The following is a 24797-nucleotide window of genomic DNA, read 5'->3' as shown; positions in this document are numbered from 1 at the left end:
CGGCCCCCGCCTCCTCCACCGCGCCGCGCCGCGCCCTTCCCCCGCCTCCTCCGCCGCGCCCCGCCTCCTCCGCCGCGCCCCGCCTCCTCCGCCGCGCCCCGCCTCCTCCGCCGCGCCCCGCCTCCTCCGCCGCGCCCCGCCTCCTCCGCCGCGCCCCGCCTCCAGCCCCTCGGCCTGCCCCGCCCTCGACGCGCGCTCTTCTCCGTGGTCTATCTGCGCCCCCGCGTCCACGCTACGCCCCCGCGTCCACGCTGCGACCCCGTGCCGGCTTCTGCGGTCGCCATGACGGCGGCCGTGTTCTTCGGCTGCGCCTTCGTTGCCTTCGGGCCTGCGCTCGCCCTCTACATCTTCACCATCGCCACCGAGCCGTTGCGCATCATCTTCCTCATCATCGGGTAAGGCGGTTGTGCCGGGAAACCCGGACCTGGGACTCCCCTCCCCCGCCGGGGGTACCGGCGATACCTGGCGTCCCCACGAAACGGCTCGTCCTCTTTGGGCTTTGGACCGGAGAAGCGTTAGGAGGGGGTAGAGCGGAGACCCCACTCCCCTGGGACTCTTCGCCCTGCTCCGAGGGTCGGCGAGAAAAGAACAAGAGCCCCGCGACCCCAGAGGGCGAGCTCTAGGGAAGGAGAGCACATCGTGGGTCTCAGAAAACCCTGACGCTTGGCTCCCGAGTTTTTGCCTAGGGTCCGTGGATGGGCGTTAGTGAGTCATACATTAAAACTGTATTTAAAAAATTGTGGATAACTTCAAATATCCATCTTTTATTTTTTTGGAGGGGGAGGTCCCTAGTTTCCCTCAGATTCTGACAGGCATCTGTAATCCCAAGCGAGTTAAGAGCCCTTAAGCACCTGGGGATCAGGTGCTTTAAAACATACCGATGCCCAACACTTACCCCTCCCTGAATCAACTGAATAGGAATGTCTAGGGGGTGGAATTCGGACTTTTTAAAAGCGTCCCAGGTGATTCAGGTGAGCGGCCAAAGGGTAGAAACCTGTGAAAACTCCGCAGCACCTGTAGTACGTCTCCTTGCAGGAGCTTGGTCAATACCGAACTCTGGTGGCGAATGTGATCATAATCCCAGTTTTCACCTGTCTGGCAGCTCTTACTGGAGCTCCCCTACGACCTTCTCCACCACTGAGTCTCACTTGGCACCAGGAGAAACAGCCAGGCGAGACCAGTGAATCCCACCTTTTCTGAGCTTCCTCACCTCTCACAACTGTATTGAAAATGCTGCATCACACGTGTCATTTAAAAAACAATAGAGATTTGGGCAAGAGGTCTGTAAAGCTTGTTATAATCATTAAAATCCACAGGAATGTTGTAAAAACCAGGCCTGGAAGACTGATGTAGATCAGAGCACAGGCTTTCAACCTCTGGATTTTAAACCAATTGCTCTGTTAATAGAGATGTAGACATTTTCCTGGAAAAGACATTTGCACATCAATGGGCAAAGCTTTAATTAGGAAGCTTAGCAAATAACCAAGTTTCCAGACAGACAGTCCTTGGCAATTAGTCTGCAGATGTATTTACAAATAGCAGGGTCACTGAAAAAAGTGATTTTTAAGAAAAATCTCAAATTCCTCTTGGCCTGCATGTTTATTTCACCAGGGAAACTGCACCATTGATTAGGACCAGTTGGTTAAGAGCATCACTTCATGAACACTTTTTTTGTCAGGAAATCTCTTCCTTCTCAAGCAGGGTTTTTTCTGCTTTTAAATCATTATTAGTCCTGTTCACTTGTAACTCCCCCTCCCCCCCACACCAATTTTCAGAGCTTTCTTCTGGCTGGTGTCTCTGCTGCTTTCTTCCTTCATTTGGTTCATGGCAGCAACCCTTACTGATAACAAAGATGAACCAAGACAGAGAGATCTGCTGATCTTTGGAGTGTTAATCTCAGTCCTTATCCAAGAAGTGTTCCGGTTTGCATATTATAAACTTTTAAAGTAAGTTAAACGCTTTACCTTTTTTCCCAGTTTTATTTGAATTATGATTTAGTAGTTTGAAATATTAATGTATTATTGTATTTGAAGGTCCATGTCTTCCTGCATAGTTCCAAGCCAAGGGATTGTACATTTCCAGCCTGAAAATATTGAGTATTTTAATTTGTGGACATTCATTCCTTCCTTCACTCGTTCAAAAAATATGTCTTGAGAATTTGCTCAATGCCGTGCATACCCTAGGTACTGAGGATACATCATGATTAAAAGACAGTCTCATGGTGGTAATATTATAGTGGGAAGAGATAGACAACAAATGAATAAACAAGAAAAGACATTGTATATTAAAAGACAGTAAGTGCCATGGAGAAAAATAAGCTAGAGAAATAGTCATTGAAACAAGAAGAACAAAAACTGTTACAGATCAGAATTTATACGCACTTCTCTTTGACATCACCTAAAATAGATAATTCTTATGGTGATTATGCCTGCCATTATTCTGACTGTATTAGGGAGGAACAGGGGTTCATTTTGTGATATGTCATTTGATTTCATGTCCAGAATAGAAAAATACATTAAAAGAAAAAAAAAAGCCGTGGGCATGAGTTCCCTTTTTAGGCCAGAAAGTAGGTCATCTGTAGGATCCATGAGGATCTCACATGAAACCACTGTTTTGAAACACAGCTTAAACTTGGAACCATATTTTCTTTCAGTTAGTCATGAGATTGGCTTTGATTATGTAGTAAGGCTTAGTTAGTAGAGTGATAAATGTGCTATGTCTTCTCATCTCTGCAAATGGGATAATTAAAGCACTTCATGAATTTCATGGATGCAACCAAGACAGAACCTCAATAACATCTCTTATAATAGGCTTCTGATAATTTGTTCTTGCCAATATGCCAGGCCTTCTGTATTTTTTACTTGTTGCTTTTAATAACAGATATTGAAATTTAATAACAAAGCAATTTAAATCCCGAGTAGAAAACCAGGAAGCCGGTGCTTAGAAGCAAAAGTCATATCTGAGAAAAAGTTTAAAAACGAAATTTCCATTAGTTCCTGGAAGTATTAAAGAACAACAAATAAAAAACATAACATTTCAGGTTCCATGGTAATACAATACCCTTAACAGATGGACATTCAGATGTGGTTGAATGTTTCTGGTATGCAGCAGTTACTACTATTCCAAAATTTAATTTTAACTGTAGAATATATTAAGGTAATAAAAATCTCCTTCTTTCTGACCTCTGCCTTGCACAGGGAAATGCAGTCTCTGTCACACGGTTGTCATCTTGTCTCTTTCAAGGCTAAACATTCCTCATTTCTTCAGCTGGCCCTCAGGAGACATGGATGTGGCTTCCAGACCTTTTCCCATCTCTGTTCTTTTGTGTCAGTGGACACCCCTTTTTGTTGGTGCCTGGGATTTACCTGTGCCTGGAACCCAGCACAGTACCCTGCTGTGGTCAAAGCAGTGCAGAGAGCAGGGTCCTTCCCACCCTTGACAGGGCACTGTTCTCTTAACTCAGCCTTGGGTTGGACTGGATTTTCCTGTCTCCAACATCACTGGCTCATGTTGGTTTTGCATTTACTAATTTCAGTAGTTTTTCATAGATCAGGACGTGACTTTAATAACCCCTTAGGACTTGAGGTTCTAAAACCTCACTTACCTAGAGTGGCTAAATGGGTATCTGCTGTTCTTCACTATTGTGTTTCTTCACGGTTTCCACCTGAAAAGCAACCCTTTATTGGCACTAACCTAAGGTTCCAAAGGACTACAAGCTGAACATGGGTTGCCTTTTTTTTTGGCCACGGCTGTGTGTCTTGTGGGATCTTAGTTCCTCCACCAGGGACTGAACCTGCGCCTTGGGCAGTGAAAAACATGGAGTACTAACCACTGGACCACCTGGGAATTCCCCATGGGTTGCCTGTTTTTTTTTTTTTTTTTTTTTGGCTGTGCCGAGAGGCATGTGGGATCTTAGTTCCCCGACCAGGGATCGAACCTGCGCCTCTTGGAGTCTTAACCACTGGACTGCCAGGGAAGTCCCAGAGCTGCCATTTTTAATAGGGCAGTGAGGGCATAGGGCCACATGCAGAAGGAATTATGGCTGTCAGTCTGCAGGCTCTCATGCCAGGAAATTCACAGAAGCCTCTTTGGCCTTCTGGGGAAACCATGTTTGCTCCTCTGAAAGGACCTTTGGAGATTTGCAAACAAATAATAGGACAAACCTGTATTAACAGGTGCCTTTACAAAATGCATCTGCTATAAACCTTTGGAATATGGTACAGTGTTTTCCTAGCACATTTTAGAAATGTTGGATGTTATGTAGTTACATGTTAAAACAAGTTTGAGAATTATTATGATACTTTATTAATGACTAACATTTATATAGATGCATTTAAGTTGCTGTCTTAGGCTTTACTACATTCAGATATAGGAACTTCAGTTTAATCAATATTTTAACTATCTCCACTGCCAAAGTAGGTTTTGAACTTTTAAGTTTAAAGTACTGCCTCAATCAAATTTTCACTATCTGAATTTGGTGCCAAGATTAAAATGTGGAGAGCTTGCACCAGTTTTTCTACATATATGGAATTGAATCAAAGTATTTATCATTGTAGTCCAATATAAATTTATTTCATGGCTTAGGTCTTAGGACCAGTACTTCATCTTGAATGAATGAATTGTCACTTTCAGCCTAGCAAAGAATTGCACTGTGAGAAATTGACATATGGCCACACGTGATAGCCCTTTCTACGTTATTCAGAAGGAAAAAGAAAAATCCAAGTTATGGTCCTGCACATTGCCTAAAACATACATAAGAACTTTTTGGCTTGGATTAAAGCTTTTGTAATTTAGTTCAATTGTCTTATAATGCTGATACCATAAATATTTGGTAATTTGAGAAAATCATTTATAGAAAAATAATAAGATAATCATTGCTATAATGTCTTAAAAGACATGTCTATTTTAAAAATTTTCTAAAATGGTGTTTTTACTTTATATGCATATTCCTTGGTACTTTCCCTCTCTTACACACACATATAAAGTGAATCAGAACAAACAAGAAAGCTGGTATGATTTATCATTTGTTTTTCAAAGTTTATATTTAAAAAATTGAGTTTTTTGTTCTTGGAAACAATAATAAACGCAAACAAAGAATTTTCCACTTCAGTAAAATGGTCAGATTAAAATCACCGTCACACACACATACAAAAAATCACTGTCACTTACATCATCAGTTGTGTGATGTATCCGTCAGGAACACGGAAACTGATGGTGTTTTGTACTTTTTCACTTCCTAATGTTGACCCTAGACCTTAAATTTATATCTTTAATATATTTGTGATAGCAGTACTTTGTTATACTAAATAGCAAAAATCTTTTATTCATTGCTGAGCAATTTATATAAAACAGAAATCCTCCAAAATTTATTGATTCTATTATACCATTATATCTGTTTGTTGATGGAAGTTATTGCTATTGTATAGGTCTTTAAGCATTCATTAGCCTTTAACCACATTCCTGTGACAGGTAAGTTTATTTAGGAAAATTGAACATTTCAGGTGGTTACTGCTCCAGAGAAAGAAGATGACGGTCACTTAAATTTTGGCTCATGTCCCTGCTACCAAATGATGCTTCCAAATGGAGAGCACTGGATTGGCAATTGTTTCTTTTGAGTCTAGAAAAGAAAAAGACCTTTTTTTTTTTTTTTGGCCGCATCGGGGATCTTAGTTCCCCTACCAGGGATTGAATCTGTGCCCCCTGCATTGGAAGTGTGGAGTCTTAACCACTGGACCGCCAGGGAAGTCCCAAAGACCTTCTTCTTTATGCTTATTACTATTTTGGTTGAATTCTGTATTGCCTTAATGTAGTCAATATTTATATTTATGTCATGAGATAGGCTCACTGTAGTGAATATACATACCTTAAAATTTAATTAACACAATACCCATAATATAATTTCCATGTTCTGGTTAATTTTCTACTCTTAGAGTCAACCGAACTCATTTTTGTTTCAGCACTTGTTGAAAAATTCTTGTAAAATGTTTGGTTCCTTTATTGCTTTAATAAATATACTTTAAATATAATTTAAATATCCTTTGTGTCAGGATTGTTGTTGCAGACTTTCTAGCCAACAAAGGGTAGCAATAGTGACAAGAGTGGAGCCGGCCTGCCGCAGTCCTCACGCATTTGTGTGGGGTGCAGGGGCTCATGGTCAGTTTGCAAATTGTCCACGACAGAAGCATGGATATGATCACTCTGAAGATCATTTCTTATTGAGCAGTAGTCTAATGTTTCATTCAGGTATTCATTTATCTTCTTTTCTGAGGGTAGCATTTTATTCTCCCCTGATTACTTCTCCCCTGAGGCCTGACTGGGGTTATGAAACAAATAATGTTTTCGAATCAGAAGACCATTTGATTAGGTATCCATATGAGAGTTCACACTGTCAGTGTTGTAGGGTTTAAGAGTAAGGAGAGATGGGATGAATAATTATCAATCACTGGTAAAGGTGGCTTCTTTGAGCAATTGTTGAATGAACTAGACTTTGAAGAGAGAGTACCACTTAACGTTCTATGGAGTGGAAGGTAGAAGGGAGAGTGGCAGAATAAGTCTAACCCAGGCGGAAATACAACAAAGTACCAAAGAAATGGAATAGGAGATATAGTACTTTGGGAAGAGGAAAAATTCAGAGTGGTAGATGCCATAAGATGTTGAATTAAATGCTTGCTAAACTTAGTCATAAGTATTGCTTTTTTTTTGTATCATTAAACTCAATCCCTGATGGCTTGTTTACTTATATTCTTCTTATTTTTCCTCCTCTTTGTGAATGTCAGATATAGGCAAAAGTTGGTTGGAAATTTTGGTTGACTTTAGTTAATTGAAAACTTGCTGTGTTCGTTTAAATGGATTTTAGATTTAGAGTATAATGTGATCAAAAACCTCATTAAGTATCTGGATTTTAAAATATCTTATGTGTTTTTCTGATATACTACCTAAAAAAATTATCTGTGTGGTTTTATTTTAGAAAATCCAGTGAGGGTTTGAAGAGTATAAACCCAGGTGAGAAAGCACCCTCTATGCGATTGCTGGCTTATGGTAAGTTAGAACTGCATAGCGTCGTAAGATAAAAGATCAGACTTGACATAAAAGCCATTTTTATCTTTTAAATCTTTGTCGGTTTCAGGTAGTATTTTACTACCACATTGGCCTATTGGTGTACATTGTTTATTTTTCTAGCTTTCCAGGGCCCTTATGTAAAGAAAAGTGATTGCAGGTGACCCTTATCTGTGTCTCCATTAAATACTAACCAGATTTGACAGTTAGGTTTTTTAACATGTATACACTCTAGTTAACAATTTCTAAGTGATGTTATTGTTACCTTCTTTGGGTTGTTTCCATGACTTTGTACTGAGAGGACTCTTTATATTAAGACAGTTATACCTCTTTGTATTTTTCTTTCAGAATTATGGTTTAAAGGTTGGATCCGGGTCCCTAAATTGAGTCACCCAGATTGACCCAGGGATCCCTCTTTACAACACAGTCACCTCTCAAGCTCAGTTCCATCAAACTTAATTCTACAGATTCTGTTGTCATGAATTAAAGTCAGAGCTACAGTATCGTATCCTTCTGTCTCGCCTATCCCTTTGGAGCCTTTCTGGATCTCTTTCTTTCTTTTTTCATTTCTCTGCTACATTTCACTGACCATTTCCTTTCCTCTTTCCTCCCCAGTTCTCTCTCGGTTCATCATTTAGCCAAGCGCTTGCCTTTTCTGAGCCAGCTTTCTACTGCTTCTCTAACAGCATGTGCACCCTTTTTCCTTCAGCAAGATAGTGTTCCCTAGTCCTTGGGAATTTGATTTGAAGAGAAATCACAGCATGAGTAAGGTTTAACAGTGTTTTCCTTCCTCTTTAGTTTCTGGCTTGGGCTTTGGAATCATGAGTGGAGTATTCTCCTTTGTAAATACCCTGTCTGACTCCTTGGGACCGGGCACAGTGGGCATTCATGGAGACCCTCCCCAGTTCTTCCTGAATTCAGGTATGTGTCTGGTAGCTGTGAATGTTCAGATTTATGATCTAAATGATCATGCTTAGTGGAGTTCCCTGGCTTAGGAAATGAAGTGAATAGAAATTCATGTTATATCTTCTAAAGGCAAGATACTGTTAGGCACTGTGATGGAAAGGACCTAGGAAAATAAAAATTACAGTTAGAGTATTGTAGAATTTTAGAGTGGAACTAAGCTTGCATAAAATTTATTTTTCTGTTACTATACTAACAGTGTTGCTGTATAGCTGATATATTGTAAGGGAATTTTTATAGGCTATATGCTTTTTTTGTTTTTGTTTTTATTAGTTTTTATTTTTCTTCACTGTAGCCCTAATCTTTAGTTCATTTGTCATCTTGGCCGCTTTTTGGAGTGGGAAGTATAATTTAATCTTGAAATTGAGAGGAGAGAAAATAGTTCTTATTTAATGTGAGGTATGGGCTTCCCTGGTGGCTCAGTGGTTGGGAGTCCGCCTGCCGATGCAGGGGACACGGGTTTGTGCCCCGGTCCGGGAAGATCCCACATGCTGCGGAGTGGCTGGGCCCATGAGCCATGGCCTCTGAGCCTGTGTGTCCGGAGCCTGTGCTCTGCAATGGGAGAGGCCACAACAGTGAGAGGCCCGCGTACCGCAAAAAAAAAAAAAATGTTAATGTGAGGTAATGTCATATATCTAAAAACGTATATTTAAACACATATATATGTATATATATTTAATTTTAACTGTAACAATCCATATTCCCTGTTCCTTAAGAACTGGGACACCAGCAGGAGCTTAGAGTCCCTTGTTCCTCCTCACTCCTCCCCTACAGGTAACTGTTGCCCTGATTTTGTGTTATTAAGTCCCTGGGTTAGCCAGGTCTGAAAGTTAGGTTTTTAACATGTATCGATGTTTTACTGCAAGTTTTACCTTCATGTGTGTATCTGAAGAAAATTTAGTTTTCTTGCTTTTGAACATTTAAAAATAAATTGTACTATATTCTTTAAAAAAAAGAAATTGAGAGGAAAAAAATAATAGATGAGTTGACCTTTATCCAAAGATGCAGGTAAAAGGACCAACCCATTTCAAACCGCTTTTCATCCACCAGATGAAAATTGTCCCCATGATGCAGTGGTCACACATTTGAGAGTTGGTAATATACATAATTAATATAAGCTCTCTCCTAAATTACACAAGAAGAATCTTTTAAAAAATAGTTTTTAAAAACCCCACTGTATTTTTTTGTCTTCACAAGTTGTATTGTTGAAGTAAGTGATCCTATGCACAGATTCTTTTAATTAAATCATTAATTTATCATCTTATTAAGAATAAATAGAATCCTTTCAAAAAAAAATTTATCATCTTTACTAAAGTAATTTCTGTCTTCAAGGAGCTTATCATCTTGTAGAGAGAATAAGACCAAAAAAGTGATTAAGCGTTTCAGTGCAGTTTAACATAATAATAGAAAAGATATAAGGAGGTATGACCAAATTAAAAAAACAAATTGCTGCAGTAAAGAATTGAGAGACATGCTGCACGTTATAGTGGTCCCCAAACCCAGTGGACCCTTGTTCATCATTTCAGTTCAGACCTTGGTATCTCCTGTCTAGATTACTACCATTAACTCCCACCCAGTTAGTCCTTCCTCAACACATTTTCCATGGGAATCCATCCTGTATACAGCCCCCCAAATGACTCGTCCCTGTACAAAAATGTATAAGGGCTTTTCAAGGCCTACAAGTTACTCAGGGCCCTTCACGTCCGGCGGCAAGTTAGAGGACAGGAAAGTATGTCAATGGGATGGGTCCTACTTATTTAGTTGCGCCCCCAACATAGCAAATTATCTTCCTTTTAAACATTCCATAATTAGAATATTTCTGACAGTCTTAAAAAATGAACATAATAATGAGTATTACATTTTTAGAACAACTGTAATATTAATGCTAAAATCTGTTAGCATCCAATATAAGTTAATAAAACATACCCAGGAGGGGGTGTTACTGCTGCAGTTTTCTATATTTTCTTAAATCAGTCTATTAGACTGCTACATAAGCTTTTTTTTTTTTTTTTGGCTCTCAAGTAGCAGTCTCCTAATGGAACTTATTTTTCTACCAGATTCTGTCACTAGATGGCGCTAATTCCCTTTTGTGAACTAGGCTGTTTTCATAAGATTGGCTTAAAATGATTCTTTTGGAAGAAAGTAAAAAATGTGCTAGCAATTTGGGGATTGTATTTGTGATTTCTATAAATTCAAAGAAAATAAAGTGTTTTAATATCTTTAGCTGAGTTAGGACGGCAGGCTGACCATGCTGTGGATGTATACCTATAGAGTCAAGAATAGCTGTTACTTTATCATGTGCTAGAGTTTATTTGTTGTAACGTCATTCTTTGGAGCATAACCTTTGAATTAAGCATTTAAGAAACTACTTATTGCGTTTAAAAATAATAACCCCAAATTTGCATGTATCTGCGTTTATTGCATATATTATTTGTAACTGCTGCTGTTACCATGTATTTAGGCATGAGCTCCTTTTAAATTTTTCAGTTAAATAGTTTAACATACTCCATTATAAATGCCTAAGTAATAATCAGGAATATGGGGTATAATTAGTATGTCTATGTTAGGACAAGATGTACAATATATGATACCTGTATGTACATAGGTTTTCATGTGACAAGTCAGCATAGTTTACAAACTAAATGTATCATAAGTTAATTATTTTTTTTGTAGTTGTGTAGTAGGCTAACGTTAACTTTTATTAGAATCATTACCATATCTTGGTTATTCTGTATATAGGCAAGGTATAGGAATTGGAGTCTTAATTTCAAGTCTTACCCTGGCTCATTAATTTAGTATTTTGGGCAAGTCCATTTGATCATTTAATCACTCATTCCACAAATAATTAAGTATTTTTATTTAACAGCCGAGTTAATGTTTATATGTTCCACTCATAGAGGGAATAAAGACAAACAGCTGATTACAACAAAGTGTGATAAATACTATGATGAGGAAGAGCCATGAGTGCACAAAAAAGCTGTAACCCCCTCGGGTGGTATTGTACTTCTCCTTTGTAGTACTTACCACATTTGAAATTAATTGATCATGCATGCACACATGCAGTATTCCATAGAAAAACCTGTGTGTGCGCCGATCAAGTTCAGTTTCAGTTGCTTAAGAATCTTGGATAAAAAATGAGCAGAAGACCTAAGCAGACATTTCTTCAAAGAAGATATACAGATTGCCAACAAACACGTGGAAGGATGCTCAACATCACTAATCATTAGAGAAATGCAAATCAAAACTACAATGAGGTATCACCTCACACCAGTCAGAATGGCCATCATCAAAAAATCTACAAACAGGGCTTCCCTGGTGGCGCAGTGGTTGAGAGTCCGCCTGCCGATGTAGGGGCCGCGGGTTCATGCCCCAGTCCGGGAAGATCCCACATACCGCAGAGCGGCTGGGCCCGTGAGCCATGGCTGCTGAGCCTGTGAGTCCAGAGCCTGTGCTCTGCAACGGGAGAGGCCACAACAGTGAGAGGCCCGCTTAACGCAAAAAAAAAAAAAAAAAAAAAATCTACAAACAAAAAATCCTGGAGAGGGTGTGGAGAAAAGGGAACCCTCCTGCACTGTTGGTGGGAACGTAAATTGATACAGCTACTATGGAGAACAGTATGGAGGTTCCTTAAAAAACTAAAAATAGAACTACTGCACGACCCAGCAGTCCCACTACTGGGCATATACCCTGAGAAAACCAGAATTCAAAAAGAACCATATACCACAATGTTCACTTCAGCACTCTTTACAATAGCCAGGACATGGAAGCAACCTAAGTGTCCGTCGACAGATGAATGGCTAAAGAAGATGTGGCACATATATACAATAGAATATTACTCAGCCATAAAAAGAAACGAAATTGAGGGGGCTTCCCTGGTGGCGCAGTGGTTGAAAATCTGCCTGCCAATGCAGGGGACACGGGTTCGAGCCCTGGTTTGGGAAGATCCTACATGCTACGGAGCAACTAGGCCCGTGAGCCACAATTACTGAGCCTGTGCATCTGGAGCCTGTGCTACGCAACAAGAGAGGCCGCGATAGTGAGAGGCCCGCGCACCGCGATGAAGAGTGGCCCCCGCTTGCCGCAACTAGAGAAAGCTCTAGCACAGAAACGAAGACCCAACACAGCCAAAAGTAAAATTAATTAATTTAAAAAAAGAAACGAAATTGAATTATGCGTAGTGAGTTAAAAAAAAAATGGTTCTGAAGAACCTAGGGGCAGGACAGGAATAAAGACGCAGACGTAAAGAATGGACTTGAGGACACGGGGAGAGGGAAGGATAAGCTGGGATGAAGTGAGAGAGTGTCATGGACATATATACACTACCAAATGTAGAACGGATAGCTAGTGGGAAGCAGCCACATAGCTCAGGGAGATCAGCTCGGTGCTTTGTGACCACCTAGAGGGGTGGGATAGGGAGGGTGGGAGGGAGACGCAAGAGGGAGGAGATATGGGGACATATGTATATGTGTACCTGATTCACTTTGTTATAAAGCAGAAACTAACACATGATTGTAAAGCAATTATACTCCAATAAAGATGTTAAAAAAAAGAATCTTGGATAATTACTGCAATTTCTTATATTTTTGTCTTCCATTGTCCTTAAAAAAAAATCCAAGGAGAAACTTCACTTTAATGAGAAGACTTGTTTAAATTGAAGACACTCCTTTTCTTAAAATTAATTAATTAATATATTTATGGCTGTGTTGGGTCTTTGTTTCTGTGCGAGGGCTTTCTCTAGTTGTGGCAAGCAGGGGCCACTCTAAATCGCGGTGCGCGGGCCTCTCACTATCGCGGCCTCTCTTGTTGCGGAGCACAGGCTCCAGACGCGCAGACTCAGTAATTGTGGCTCACGGGCCCAGTTGTTCCACGGCATGTGGGATCTTCCCAGACCAGGGCTCGAACCCCTGTCCCCTGCATTGGCAGGCAGATTCTCAACCACTGTGCCACCAGGGAAGCTCGAAGACACTTCTTTTAATTGAGAAAAGTTTCTCAGGGACCTCCCTGGCAGTCCATTGGTTAAGACTTCAAGTTTCCAATGTGGGGTTGAAGGTGTGCTGGTTTGATCCCTGGTCAGGCAACTAGGATCCTATATGCTGTGTGGCGTGGTGTCGGGGGAGGGTGGGAGTTTCGCAATTAGTGCAGAAGGCTAATTTGGAGAAAAGTTGATTAGATATCACAGTAGTCTTATTGCATTCCTAAGAGAAACTCCTTGAAAGCCAGATCCAAGTTGACTTTTTGTTTTCACAAATTCATGTTCTAGATGAGAAGCTGTTTCAGAGTTGGCCCCCTGGTTCAGGAATGTTGCTCTCAGAGTTACTATTCAAGCAAATATGTGTCAGGGTCCCACTTCTGTCAGATAGGGTTGAACCCTCGCAGTAATGTGGTGTACCCCAAGAGCGTTGTCCCAGGACTAGGTGTTTAGTGGGCTTTGGGGTTTGTTATCCTGTGACTGGGCACTAATGGTTGCCTGTCTTTCAGCTTTCATGACGCTGGTGATCATATTGCTGCACATGTTCTGGGGCATTGTGTTTTTTGATGGCTGTGAGAAGAAAAAGTGGTACACCCTGCTTGTAGTTCTTCTGACCCATCTACTGGTGTCAGCCCTGGTGAGTATTGCTACCGTGCTCAAACCGGTTTTTGGAGCTCAAGTCTGCATATCTAAAGTGGTAGATTCCACTTTGAATGAAATACATGCTCATAGGAAAATGAGGAAATTCAGAAAAGTCAGTTAAAAGAATGAATGAATGAATGATAGATAAATCATCTTTCTTACCATAGAAAGATAACAATTTGTTGGTTGATCTCATAAAAGTTTTTTGGTGTCTTATTTTGGTATGTGTCTTTCTTTTAATGGGTAGAGTCAAACTGAAATAGGCTTGCATTATGCTTATGTTATGTAACACATCTTAAAAAATTTCCATGTTATTATAAATCCTTTTAATATTTAAGTTTTAGTGGCTTTAGATCATTACATAAAGTTATAGTTTGCTTAACTGATTGATAACTTGTTTTTCTACTTTTGGTTATTATAATGCTGTCTGGGACAACTTTGTATGTGAAACTTTTTCAATTCATTGTTTACATTCCAAGGAATTGATTTTTGAAGTCAAATGATGTGAATATTTTTAAAGCCCTTGATGCAAATTGCTAAAATACTCTGTACAAGGGTTGTACTATTTTTATGCATTCTGATGAATGTCAAGAGTACCCACCTTACTCTCTCCTCACTGACATTATAATCCCAGTTTTCAAAAGTAATTTAAAAAGAATACTTGACTAGATGTATTGTTTAAGCACTGTTTAATGGTTTGGTCTTAGTTTAATTGTAACGTGTCATATACTTACATCAGAATTATCCCAGCCACTGCTTTGTCCAGACCTTTATCATTTCTCACCTACAGTATTGAAAAGCTTCCTTCTGATGGTGTCCTGCCTCATGTGTCTCTCCTCTCCATCCATTTAGAGTTCATATCAGGTTTTCTTATACTGGGCTTCTTGTTCTCTGTTCCATCTAAAAAACAATCTCATTGCCTTTCTTACCTAAAACCTTTCAGTCATACAGGATACTAAAGTTACCCTTAATATGACGGCAGCTATGTAAAGTCAAATCTTTCTTTTTCTTAATTTTTAAATTTTATTTTATATATTTTTTATACAGCAGGTTCTTATAAGTCATCCATTTTATGCACATCAGTGTGTACATGTGAACCCCAGTCTCCCAATTCATCACCACCACTCCCACCCGCCGCTGCTTTCCCCCCTTGGTGTGCATACGTTTGTTCTCTACATGTGTGTCTCAATTTCTGCCCTGCAAACTGGTTCATCTGTACCATTTTTCTAGGTTCTACATATATGTGTTAATATACTATATTTGTTGTTCTCTTTCTGACTTACTTCACTCTGTATGACAGTCTCTAGTTCCATCCACGTCTCAACAAATGACCCAGTTTCGTTCCGTTTTATGGCTAATATTCCATTGTATATATGTACCACATCTTCTTTATCCATTCGTCTGTCGATGGGCATTTAGGTTGCTTCCATGACCTGGCTATTGTATATAGTGCTGCAGTGAACATTGGGGTGCATATGTCTTTTTGAATTATGGTTTTCTCAGCGTATATTCCAGTAGTGAGATTGCTGGATCATATGGTAATTCTATTTTTAGGTTTTTTTTGGGGGAGTACGCGGGCCTCTCATTGTTGTGGCCTCTTCCATTGCGGAGCACAGGCTCCAGATGCGCAGCCTCAGCGGCCATGGCTCACGGGCCCAGCTGCTCCGCGGCATGTGGGATCCTCCCGGACCGGGGCACGAGCCCATGTCCCCTGCATTGGCAGGCGGACTCTCAACCACTGTACCACCAGGGAAGCCCTATTTTTAGTTTTCTCAGGAACCTCCATACTGTTCTCCATAGTGGCTGTATCAATTTACATTCCCACCAACAGTGCAAGAGGGTTCCCTTTTCTCCACACCCTCTCCAGCATTTGTTATTTATAGATTTTCTGATGACGCCCATTCTAACTGGTGTGAGGTGGTACCTCATTGTAGTTTTGATTTGCATTTCTCTAATAATTAGTAATGTTGAGTAGCTTTTCATGTGCTTCTTGTCCATCTGTATGTCTTCTTTGGAGAAATGTCTATTTAGGTCTTCTGCCCATTTTTGGATTGGGTTGTTTGTTTTTTTAATATTGAGCTGCATGAGGTGTTTATATATTTTGGAGATTAATCCTTTGTCTGTTGATTCATTTGCAAATACTTTCTCCCATTTTAAGCATTGTCTTTTCGTCTTGCTTATGGTTTCCTTTGCTGTGCAAAAGCTTTGAAGTTTCATTAGGTCCCATTTGTTTATTTTTCTTTTTATTTCCATTACTCCAGGAGGTGATCAAAAAAGATCTTGCTGTGATTTATGTCAAAGAGTGTTCTTCCTATGTTTTCCTCTAAGAATTTTATAGTGTCTGGTCTTAATTTAGGTCTCTAATCCATTTTGAGTTTATTTTTGTGTATGGTGTTAGGGAGTGTTCTAATTTCATTCTTTTACATGTAGCTGTCCAGTTTTTCCAGCACCACTTATTGAAGAGACTGTCTTTTCTCCATTGTGTATCCTTGCCTTCTTTGTCATAGATTAGTTGACCATAGGTGCTTGGGTTTACCTCTGGGCTTTCTATCTTGTTCCATTGATCTATGTTTCTGTTTTTGTGCCAGTACCATATTGCCTTGATTACTGTAGCTTTGTAGTATAGTCTGAAGTCAGGGAGTCTGATTCCTCCAGCTCCGTTTTTTCCCTCAAGACCGCTTTGGCTATTTGGGGTCTTTTGTGTCTCCATACAAATTTTATGATTTTTTGTTCTAGTTCCATAAAAAATGCCATTGGTAATTTGATAGGGATTGCGTGGAATCTGTAGATTGCTTTGGGTAGTATAGTCATTTTCACAGTATTGATTCTTCCAATCCAAGAACATGGTATATCTCTCCATCTGTTGGTATCATCTTTAATTTCTTTCATCAGTGTCTTGTAGTTTTCTGCATACAGGTCTTTTGTCTCCCTAGGTAGGTTTATTCCTAGGTATTTTATTCTTTTTGTTGCAGTGGTAAATGGGAGTGTTTCCTTAATTTCTCTTTCAGATTTTTCATCATTAGTGTATAGGAATGCCAGAGATTTCTGTGCATTAATTTTGTATCCTGCAACTTTACCAAATTTATTGATTAGCTCTAGTAGTTTTCTGGTGGCATCTTTAGGATTCTCTACGTATAGTATCATGTCATCTGCAAACAGTGACAGTTTTACTTCTTCTTTTCCAATTTGTATTCATTTTACTTCTTTTTCTTCTCTGATTGCTGTGGCTAGGACTTCCAAAACTGTGTTGAATAATAGTGGTGAGAGTGGACATCCTTGTCTTGCTCCTGATCTTAGAGGAAATGCTTTCAGTTTTTCACCATTGAGAATGATGTTTGCTGTGGGCTTCTTGTATATGGCCTTTATTATGTTGAGGTAGGTTCCCTCTGCCCACTTTCTGGAGAGTTTTTATCATAAATCGGTGTTGAATTTTGTCAAAAGCTTTTTCTGCATCTATTGAGATGATCATATGGTTTTTATTCTTCAGTTTGTTAATATGGTGTATCATATTGATTGATCTGCGTTTATTGAAGAATTCTTGCATCCCTGGGATAAATCCCACTTGATCATGGTGTATGATCCTTTTAATGTGATGTTGGATTCTGTTTGCTAGTATTTTGTTGAGGATTTTTGCATCTATATTCATCAGTGATATTGGCCTGTAATTTTCTTTTTTTGTAGTATCCTTGTCTGGTTTTGGTATCAGGGTCATGGTGGCCTCATAGAATGAGTTTGGAAGTATTCCTTCCTCTGTAATTTTTTGGAAGAGTTTGAGAAGGATGGGTGTTAGCTCTTCTGTAAATGTTTGATAGAATTCACCTGTGAAGCCATCTGGTCCTGGACTTTTGTTTGTTGGAAGATTTTTGTTTTTGTTTTTTGTGGTACGCAGGCCTCTCACTTTTGTGGCCTCTCCCATTGCGCAGCACAGGCTCTGGACGCACAGGCTCAGCAGCCATGGCTCACGGGCCCAGCCACTCCGCGGCATGTGGGATCTTCCCAGACCGGGGCACGAACTCGTGTCCCCTGCATCAGCAGGCGGACTCTCAACCACTGCACCACCAGGGAAGCCCTGTTGGAAGATTTTTAATCACGGTTTCAATTTCATTATTTGTGACTGGTTTGTTCATATTTTCTATTTCTTCCTGGTTCAGTCTTGGAAGGTTATACCTTTCTAAGAATTTGTCCATTTCTTCCAGGTTGTCCATTTTATTGGCATAGAGTTGCTTGTAGTAGTCTCTTAGGATGCTTTGTATTTCTGTGGTGTCTGTTGTAACGTCTCCTTTTTCATTTCTAATTTTATTGATTTGAATCCTCTCCGTCTTGATGAGTCTGTTTAATGGTTTATCAATTTTGTTTATCTTCTCAAAGAACCAGCTTTTAGTTTTATTGATCTTTGCTATTGTTTGTTTCTATTTCATGTATTTCTGCTCTGATCTTTATGATTTCTTTCCTTCTGCTAACTTTGGGTTTTGTTTGTTCTTCTTTCTCTAGTTCCTTTAGGTGTAAGGTTAGATTGTTTGAGATTTTTCTTGTTTCTTGAGGTAGGCTTGTGTAGCTGTAAACTTCCCTCTTAGAACTGCTTATGCTGCATCCCATAGGTTTTGGATCGTTGTGTTTTCATTGTCATTTCTCTCGGTATTTTTTGATTTCCTCTTTGATTTCTTCAGTGATCTCTTGGTTATTTAGTAACGTATTGTTTGGCCTCCATGTGTTTGTGTTTTTTACGTTTTTTCCCCTGTAATTGATTTCTAATCTCATAGCATTATGATTAGAAAAGATGCTTGATATGATTTCAATTTTCTTAAATTTACTGAGCCTTGATTTGTGACCTAAGATGTGATCTATCCAGGAGAATGTTCTGTGTGCACTTGAGGAGAAAGTGTAATCTGCTGTTTTTGGATGGAATGTCCTGTAAATATCAATTAAATCTATCTGGTCTATTGTGTCATCTAAAGCTTCTGTTTATTTATTTATTTTCATTGTGGATGATCTGTCCATTGGTGTAAGTGAGGTGTTAAAGTCCCCCACTCTTATTGTGTTACTGTTGATTTCCTCTTTTATAGCTGTTATCAGTTGCCTTATGTATTGAGGTACTTCTATGTTGGGTGCGTCTGTATTGATAATTGTTATATCTTCTTCTTGGATTGATCCCTTGATCATTATGTAGTGTCCTTCCTTGTCTCTTGTAACATTCTTTGTTTTAAAGTCTATTTTATCTGATATGAGTATTGCTACTCCAGCTTTCTTTTGATTTCTATTTGCATGGAATGTCTTTTTCCATCCCCTCACTTTCAGTCTGTATGTGTCCCTAGGTCTGAAGTGGGTCTCTTGTAGACAGCATATATATGGGTCTTGTTTTTGTATCCATTCAGCGAGTCTCTGTCTTTTGGTTGGAGCATTTAATCCATTCACGTTTAAGGTAATTATCGATATGTATGTTCCTATGACCATTTTCTTAATTGTTTTCGGTTTGTTTTTGTAGGTCCTTTCTTCTCTTGTGTTTCTCACTTAGAGAAGTTCCTTTAGCATTTGTTGTAGAGCTGGTTTGGTGGTGCTCAGTTCTCTTAGCTTTTGCTTGTCTGTAAAGCTTTTGATTTCTTCATCAAATCTGAATGAGATCCTTGCTGGGTAGAGTAATCTTGGTTGTAGGTTCTTCCCTTTCATCACTTTAAGTATATCATGCCACTCCCTTCTGGTTTGTAGAGTTTCTGCTGAGAAATCAGCTGTTAACCTTATTGGAGTTCCCTTGTATGTTATTTGTTGTTTTTCCCTTGCTGCTTTTTCTTTGTCTTTAATTTTTGCCAATTTGATTACTATGTGTCTCGGTGTGTTTCTCCTTGGGTTTTTCCTGTATGGGACTCTCTGCGCCTTCTGGACTTTGGTGACTATTTCCTTTCCCATGTTAGTTAAGTTTTCAACTATAATCTCTTCAAATATTTTCTCTGGTCCTTTCTCTCTGTCTTCTCCTTCTGGGACCCCTCTAATGCGAATGTTGTTGTGTTTAATGTTGTCCCAGCGGTCTCTTAGGCTGTTTTCATTTCTTTTCATTCTTTTTTCTTTATTCTGTTCTGTGGCAGTGAATTCCACCATTCTGTCTTCCAGGTCACTTATCTGTTCTTCTGCCTCAGTTATTCTGGTATTGATTCCTTCTAGTGTATTTTTCATTTCAGTTATTGTATTGTTCATCACTGTTTTGTTTGTTCTTTAATTCTTCTAGGTCTTTGTTAAACATTTCTTGCATCTTCTCGATCTTTGCCTCCATTCTTTTTCCAAGGTTCTGGATCATCTTCACTGTCATTATTCTGAATTCTTTTTCTGGTAGGTTGCCTATCTCCATTTCATTTAGTTGTTTTTCTGGGGATTTATCTTGTTCCTTCATCTGGTACATAGCCCTCTGCCTTTTCATCTTGTCTGTCTTTCTGTGAATGTGGTTTTTGTTCCACAGGCTGCAGGATTGTAGTTCTTCTTGCTTCTACTGTCTGCCCTCTGGTGGATGTGGCTGTCTAAGAGGCTTGTGCAAGTTTCCTGATGGGAGGGACTGGTGGTGGGTAGAGCTGACTGTTGCTCTGGTGGGCAGAGCTCAGTAAAACTTAAGTTGGCTTGACTGCTGTTGGGTGGAGCTGGGTTCCCTCCCTGTTGGTTGTTTGGCCTGAGGCAACCCAACACTGGAGCCTACCTGGACTCTTTGGTGGGGCTGATGTCGGACTCTAGGAGAGCTCACGCCAAGGAGTACTTCCTGGAACTTATGCTTGCCAGTGTCCTTGTCCCCATGGTGAGCCACAGCCACCCCCCACCTCTGCAGGAGACCCTGCAACACTAGCAGGTAGGTCTGGTTCAGTCTCCTATGGGGTCACTGCTCCTTCCTCTGGGTCCCGATATGCACACTACTTTGTGTGTGCCCTCGAAGAGTGGAGTCTCTGTTTCCCCCAGTCCTGTCGAAGTCTTGCAGTCAAATCCCACTAGCTTTCAAAGTCTGATTCTCTAGGAATTCCTCGTCCTGTTGCTGCACCCCCAGGTTGGGAAGCCTGACGTGGGTCTCAGAACCTTCACTCCAGTGGGTGGACTTCTGTGGTATAAGTGTTCTCCAGCCTGTGAGTCACCCACCCACCAGTTATGGGATTTGATTTTACTGTGATTGCGCCCCTCCTACTATCTCATTGTGGCTTCTCCTTTGTCTTTGGATGTGGGGTATCTTTTTTGGTGAGTTCCAGTGTCTTCCTGTCGATGATTGTCCAGCAGCTAGTTGTGATTCTGGTGTTCTTGCAAGAGGGCGTGGGAGCATGTCCTTCTACTCCGCCATCTTGGTTCAGGACCATAAATTCAAATCTTAATGGAAAAACCACTGGCGAGAGAGTGCGTTAAAATATTAACAGCTGTCATTTTTGGGTGGATTCTTTTATTCTTTATGGGTTTTGGCATGTTCCAAATTTTCTACTATGTACACTTTAATAAACAGAAAGGAAGTTGCAAGAGAAAGGAAATATCCTTTTTATGGATCCAATTGGCCATTCATTCATTTGACAAATAGCCTTCTATGTTCCAGGCACTGTTCTAGGCGAACAAAACAATGTAGTGAAAAAAACAAAGACCCTGCCTTTACCATCTAGTGCAGAGAGAGGCAGTAAGCAATAGACATAATAAAAAGTTTTATAGTATATTAAAATTGATAGGTGCTGTGGGAAAAAAGGGAAAGTAGAGCAGGTTAAAAGGGTTCCAGATTGTGTGGGCTGGGGATGTTGAATTTTGGAACTATGTAGTCAAAAGTAGGTTTCATTGTGAAGGTGACATTTGAACAAAAAAGTCAAGTTGGCCATGTGGCTGTCTGGAGAAATAGCATCCAAGACTAAAACAGCCAGTGGCAAAGTCCTAAGACTAAAGAACATGCTTGGCACGGTTATGGAAGTGAGGGTGACCAGAACCAGTAAGCCTGGGGAATTTAGTAGCAGATACTGTCACAGATTTGAGGTTGGGGATGGAAGTAGAGGTTGGAAATGAGAAGCACATCTAGATAATGCAAGACTTGAGCTTTTTACTCTCAGTGAAATGGGAGTCATTGTAGGGTGTTGAGTACAGGGACATGACTTGAATCACGTTTTGAAAGGATCGTTTTGACTGCTGTGTTCAGAGTAGACTGTAACGGGGGAAGAGATTACAGTCATCAAGAGAAGGGTGGTGATAACTGGGGTGAGATAGCAGTGGAAATAATGAGAAATGTTCAGATTCAGGACATATTTCTGAAAGTAGAACCAACAGTATTTCCTGACAGACTGGATAAGGCAAGGGAGAGAAAGAAGAGGAGCCAAGGATGTCTTCAGAGCTTTGGGCCTGGATAGCTAGAAGGATGGAGTTGCCATCAGCTGGGATGGAGAAGCTTGTGAGGGAGATCAGGAGTTCTCCTTGGGCATGTTACCGTGGGGGCGCCTATTGGACATTCAAGTGGAGAGGGCAGTTAGGCAGTTGGATGAAAAAGTCTGGAGTTTGGGAGAGAAATCCAGGCTCGAAGAGATGAGTACAAGAAGTATCAGCAGACAAGAGAAGAGGCCCAAGGACTAAGGCCTGGGGCATTTCAGCCTTGAGGTTGGGGCAAGAAGAGGAGCCAGCAAAGGAGACTGAGAAGGAGCAACTTAGTGAAGTAGAAGAGCAGCAGGAGCCAGGTGTCCTGAAGCCAGGTGTGTTGGGGAGGAGAGAGCGATGAGCTGTAGCAGAGGCCAGTGGAGTGAAACCCAGACTTCTTTCTTTGACATAAGCCTCTTACTGATTTTACTGGTGCACAACGTACTCTTGCTGCTCCCCATAGTTCACACCATACCCTCCATCTAAATTGATCCAGTGTGGCTCCCCAGCAGGGAGTGCCTTTGTTCGCGCTGTTTTATCTGCAATGACTGCTAACCTAGGTCAGTTTGGAAAACTCCTGAGCATTTCATGTGAGGCCTCCCTGGAAAAGGTGCACATTTCTGACTCAGCAGTATCACTAGCCCTTATTTATAGCTGTGTTATAACCCCCCTCCCCGGCCAGCATTATTTTATTTGATACAGTTTTTACATCTACCTCTCTAATTAGAGTTTGATCATCAGTGATGGGACCTTATCTTGTCACTCTTGGTATCCTGAATCCAAGGGCATGTGCAGGCAGGGTGAGGGTGAGGACAGTGAGGTGCCTTGGAGGCACTCCCCCTGCTGCCGCTGCTGGGCAGAGGTGACAAACTGACCCAGTCAGAGCCTCTTGTTTGTTAAGAAGAACCCATCTCCCCACCTTACCCTGGCCCAGCACAGGAAGTATCCTTTCTTCTGTCAAAGGCCAGTCCCTCCACCTGGGCTTTAGACCTAATTCCTTCCTACTTAAGGACTTTACTCCTTTGACTGTGCCCTCTCTCCTACATCACCAGCCTGTCCCTCTCTTCACCAGCATATAGACATATCTTAAATAAAACTCTTCATTGTTGCCTATTCTCCTTCGAGCTATGACTTTTTTTTCTGGTTCCCATTGCAGCAAAATTTCTCAAAGAGTTGCCTCCGCAAACTCTGTCTCTGCTTCTTCTCTCATGCTTCTAGCACATTTTGCCTTCTGTTCAACCACCCTTCTAAGACTGCTTTATTTTTTTATACAGCAGGTTCTTATTAACTCCAAGTCTTTTAAGCTTGGTCTTCCTCAAGTCTTTTTGTATCTCATTAAATAGCACCACCATTTACCTAGAGCCAGAAACATGGAAGTCATTCTTGGCCTCTCCCTTTCCCTCACATTCCATCCACCAGCAACTCCCATCAGTTCCTGTCATCTCTCTCCATCTCTACCACCATCACCCTGGACTAAGTCACCAACCTGTACTCTCCTCATTCAGTGCAGAGTCTTCCTAACTAGTCTCCCTGCTTTCACCATAGCCGTTGTGGAGCACAGGCTCCGAACACACAGGCTCAGAGGCCATGGCTCACGGGCCCAGCCGTTCCGCGGCATGTGGGATCTTCCCAGACCGGGGCACGAACCCGCATCCCCTGCATCAGCAGGAGGACTCTCAACCACTGCGCCACCAGGGAAACCCCCTACACATCATTTATATCAACTCTCAGGTTCTCAGCTGCAATGAACTCTTTGCCCTCCTTTGGTTCCCTCCCTTGGTCTACACCAGGCTGGCTCTCTCCTCCTCCTGTAAGTCTCAGATTAAATGCTGATTCCTCAGTGCCTTCCTTGACCCCCCACCCCCACCCCAGGTAGATCGCCTTGTTCTTACCTATGCTAGCACCATCTCAGTTGTAGTTATTCTGTCCTAGCATTCATCACAATTTGGAATTATTTGTTTCTTCATTCATTACTTGTCTCCCTTACTGGTATATAAGCTCCATTAGGATAGGCACTGTGGTCTTCACTAGTACCTCGCGGCATCTCATCAGCAGTTTTTAAATGAACTTTTGGAACCCTCAGCAGTTGTGCAGCTGAAAAAGATGCTGTTCCCTCACGTTCCCTTAATACTAAGGATTTTTACTAAAGTAACCTGGACTTGTCTCACTTTCTTGCTAACTCTGAGAGCCAATTAACACAGAAATAGTTAAAAACTGGGCCCTGGTTATGTAACATCTATCTTCTGTTGGGTATTTCATTAGGTCTGCCTTCTGATTACCTTCTACGGTTGCCATTTGAATATATTGGGTTGGTCAAAAAGTTCCTTCGGTTTTTACGTCAAAATAAAAGATACATATTTCATTTTCACCAAGAACTTTATTGAACAGCGTGTTCACTGTTCTGTTCCACTATCTTTTGCTATTTTTCAGGCAACTTCATAATTCTGTCTTCCTAAAACTGATTATCTTTTTGAGCAAAGAACTGCTCCAGGTGCCTTTTATAGTCTTCCAGGGAATTGAAATTTTATCCATTAAGAGAATTTTGTGAAGACCGAAATAAATGGAAATCCAAAGCTGCAATGTGTGGTGAATACAGCAGAAGAATCAGAACTTCCCAGCCAAGCTTTAACAGCTTTTTGCCTGGTCATCAAAGAAACATGTTGTCTTGCATTATCCTAATGGAAGATTATGCTTTTTCTGTTGACTCATTGCTGACGCTTTTCTTTGAGTGCTGCTTTCAGTTGGTCTAATTGGGAGCAGTACTTGTTGGAATTAATCGTTTGGTTTTCCGGAAGGAGCTCGTAATAAAGGACTCCCTTCCAGTCCCACCATC

At 40.7% G+C, this 24797-nt stretch overlaps 1 protein-coding gene across 3 annotated transcripts in view; it reads left to right on the top strand.

The window, feature by feature from the left end:
• Positions 1 to 201: 201 nt before the first annotated feature.
• The window catches only part of APH1B (aph-1 homolog B, gamma-secretase subunit), a 111192-nt gene continuing 86596 nt past the window's right edge, over positions 202 to 24797 (top strand). For all 3 annotated transcript variants that reach the window (XM_079912029.1, XM_079912027.1, XM_079912028.1), the window contains exons 1-5: positions 202 to 395; positions 1776 to 1946; positions 6968 to 7038; positions 7855 to 7977; positions 13498 to 13625. In XM_079912029.1, the coding sequence (XP_079768155.1) occupies positions 283 to 395; positions 1776 to 1946; positions 6968 to 7038; positions 7855 to 7977; positions 13498 to 13625 (606 nt within the window). In that variant the 5' untranslated portion in view covers positions 202 to 282. The remainder of the gene's footprint in view (positions 396 to 1775; positions 1947 to 6967; positions 7039 to 7854; positions 7978 to 13497; positions 13626 to 24797) is intronic.

The sequence above is a fragment of the Stenella coeruleoalba genome (genome assembly GCF_951394435.1).
Source record: "Stenella coeruleoalba genome assembly, chromosome: 2".
Taxonomy (NCBI): Eukaryota; Metazoa; Chordata; class Mammalia; order Artiodactyla; family Delphinidae; genus Stenella; species Stenella coeruleoalba.
This window is presented reverse-complemented; position numbering and strand designations above follow the sequence as displayed.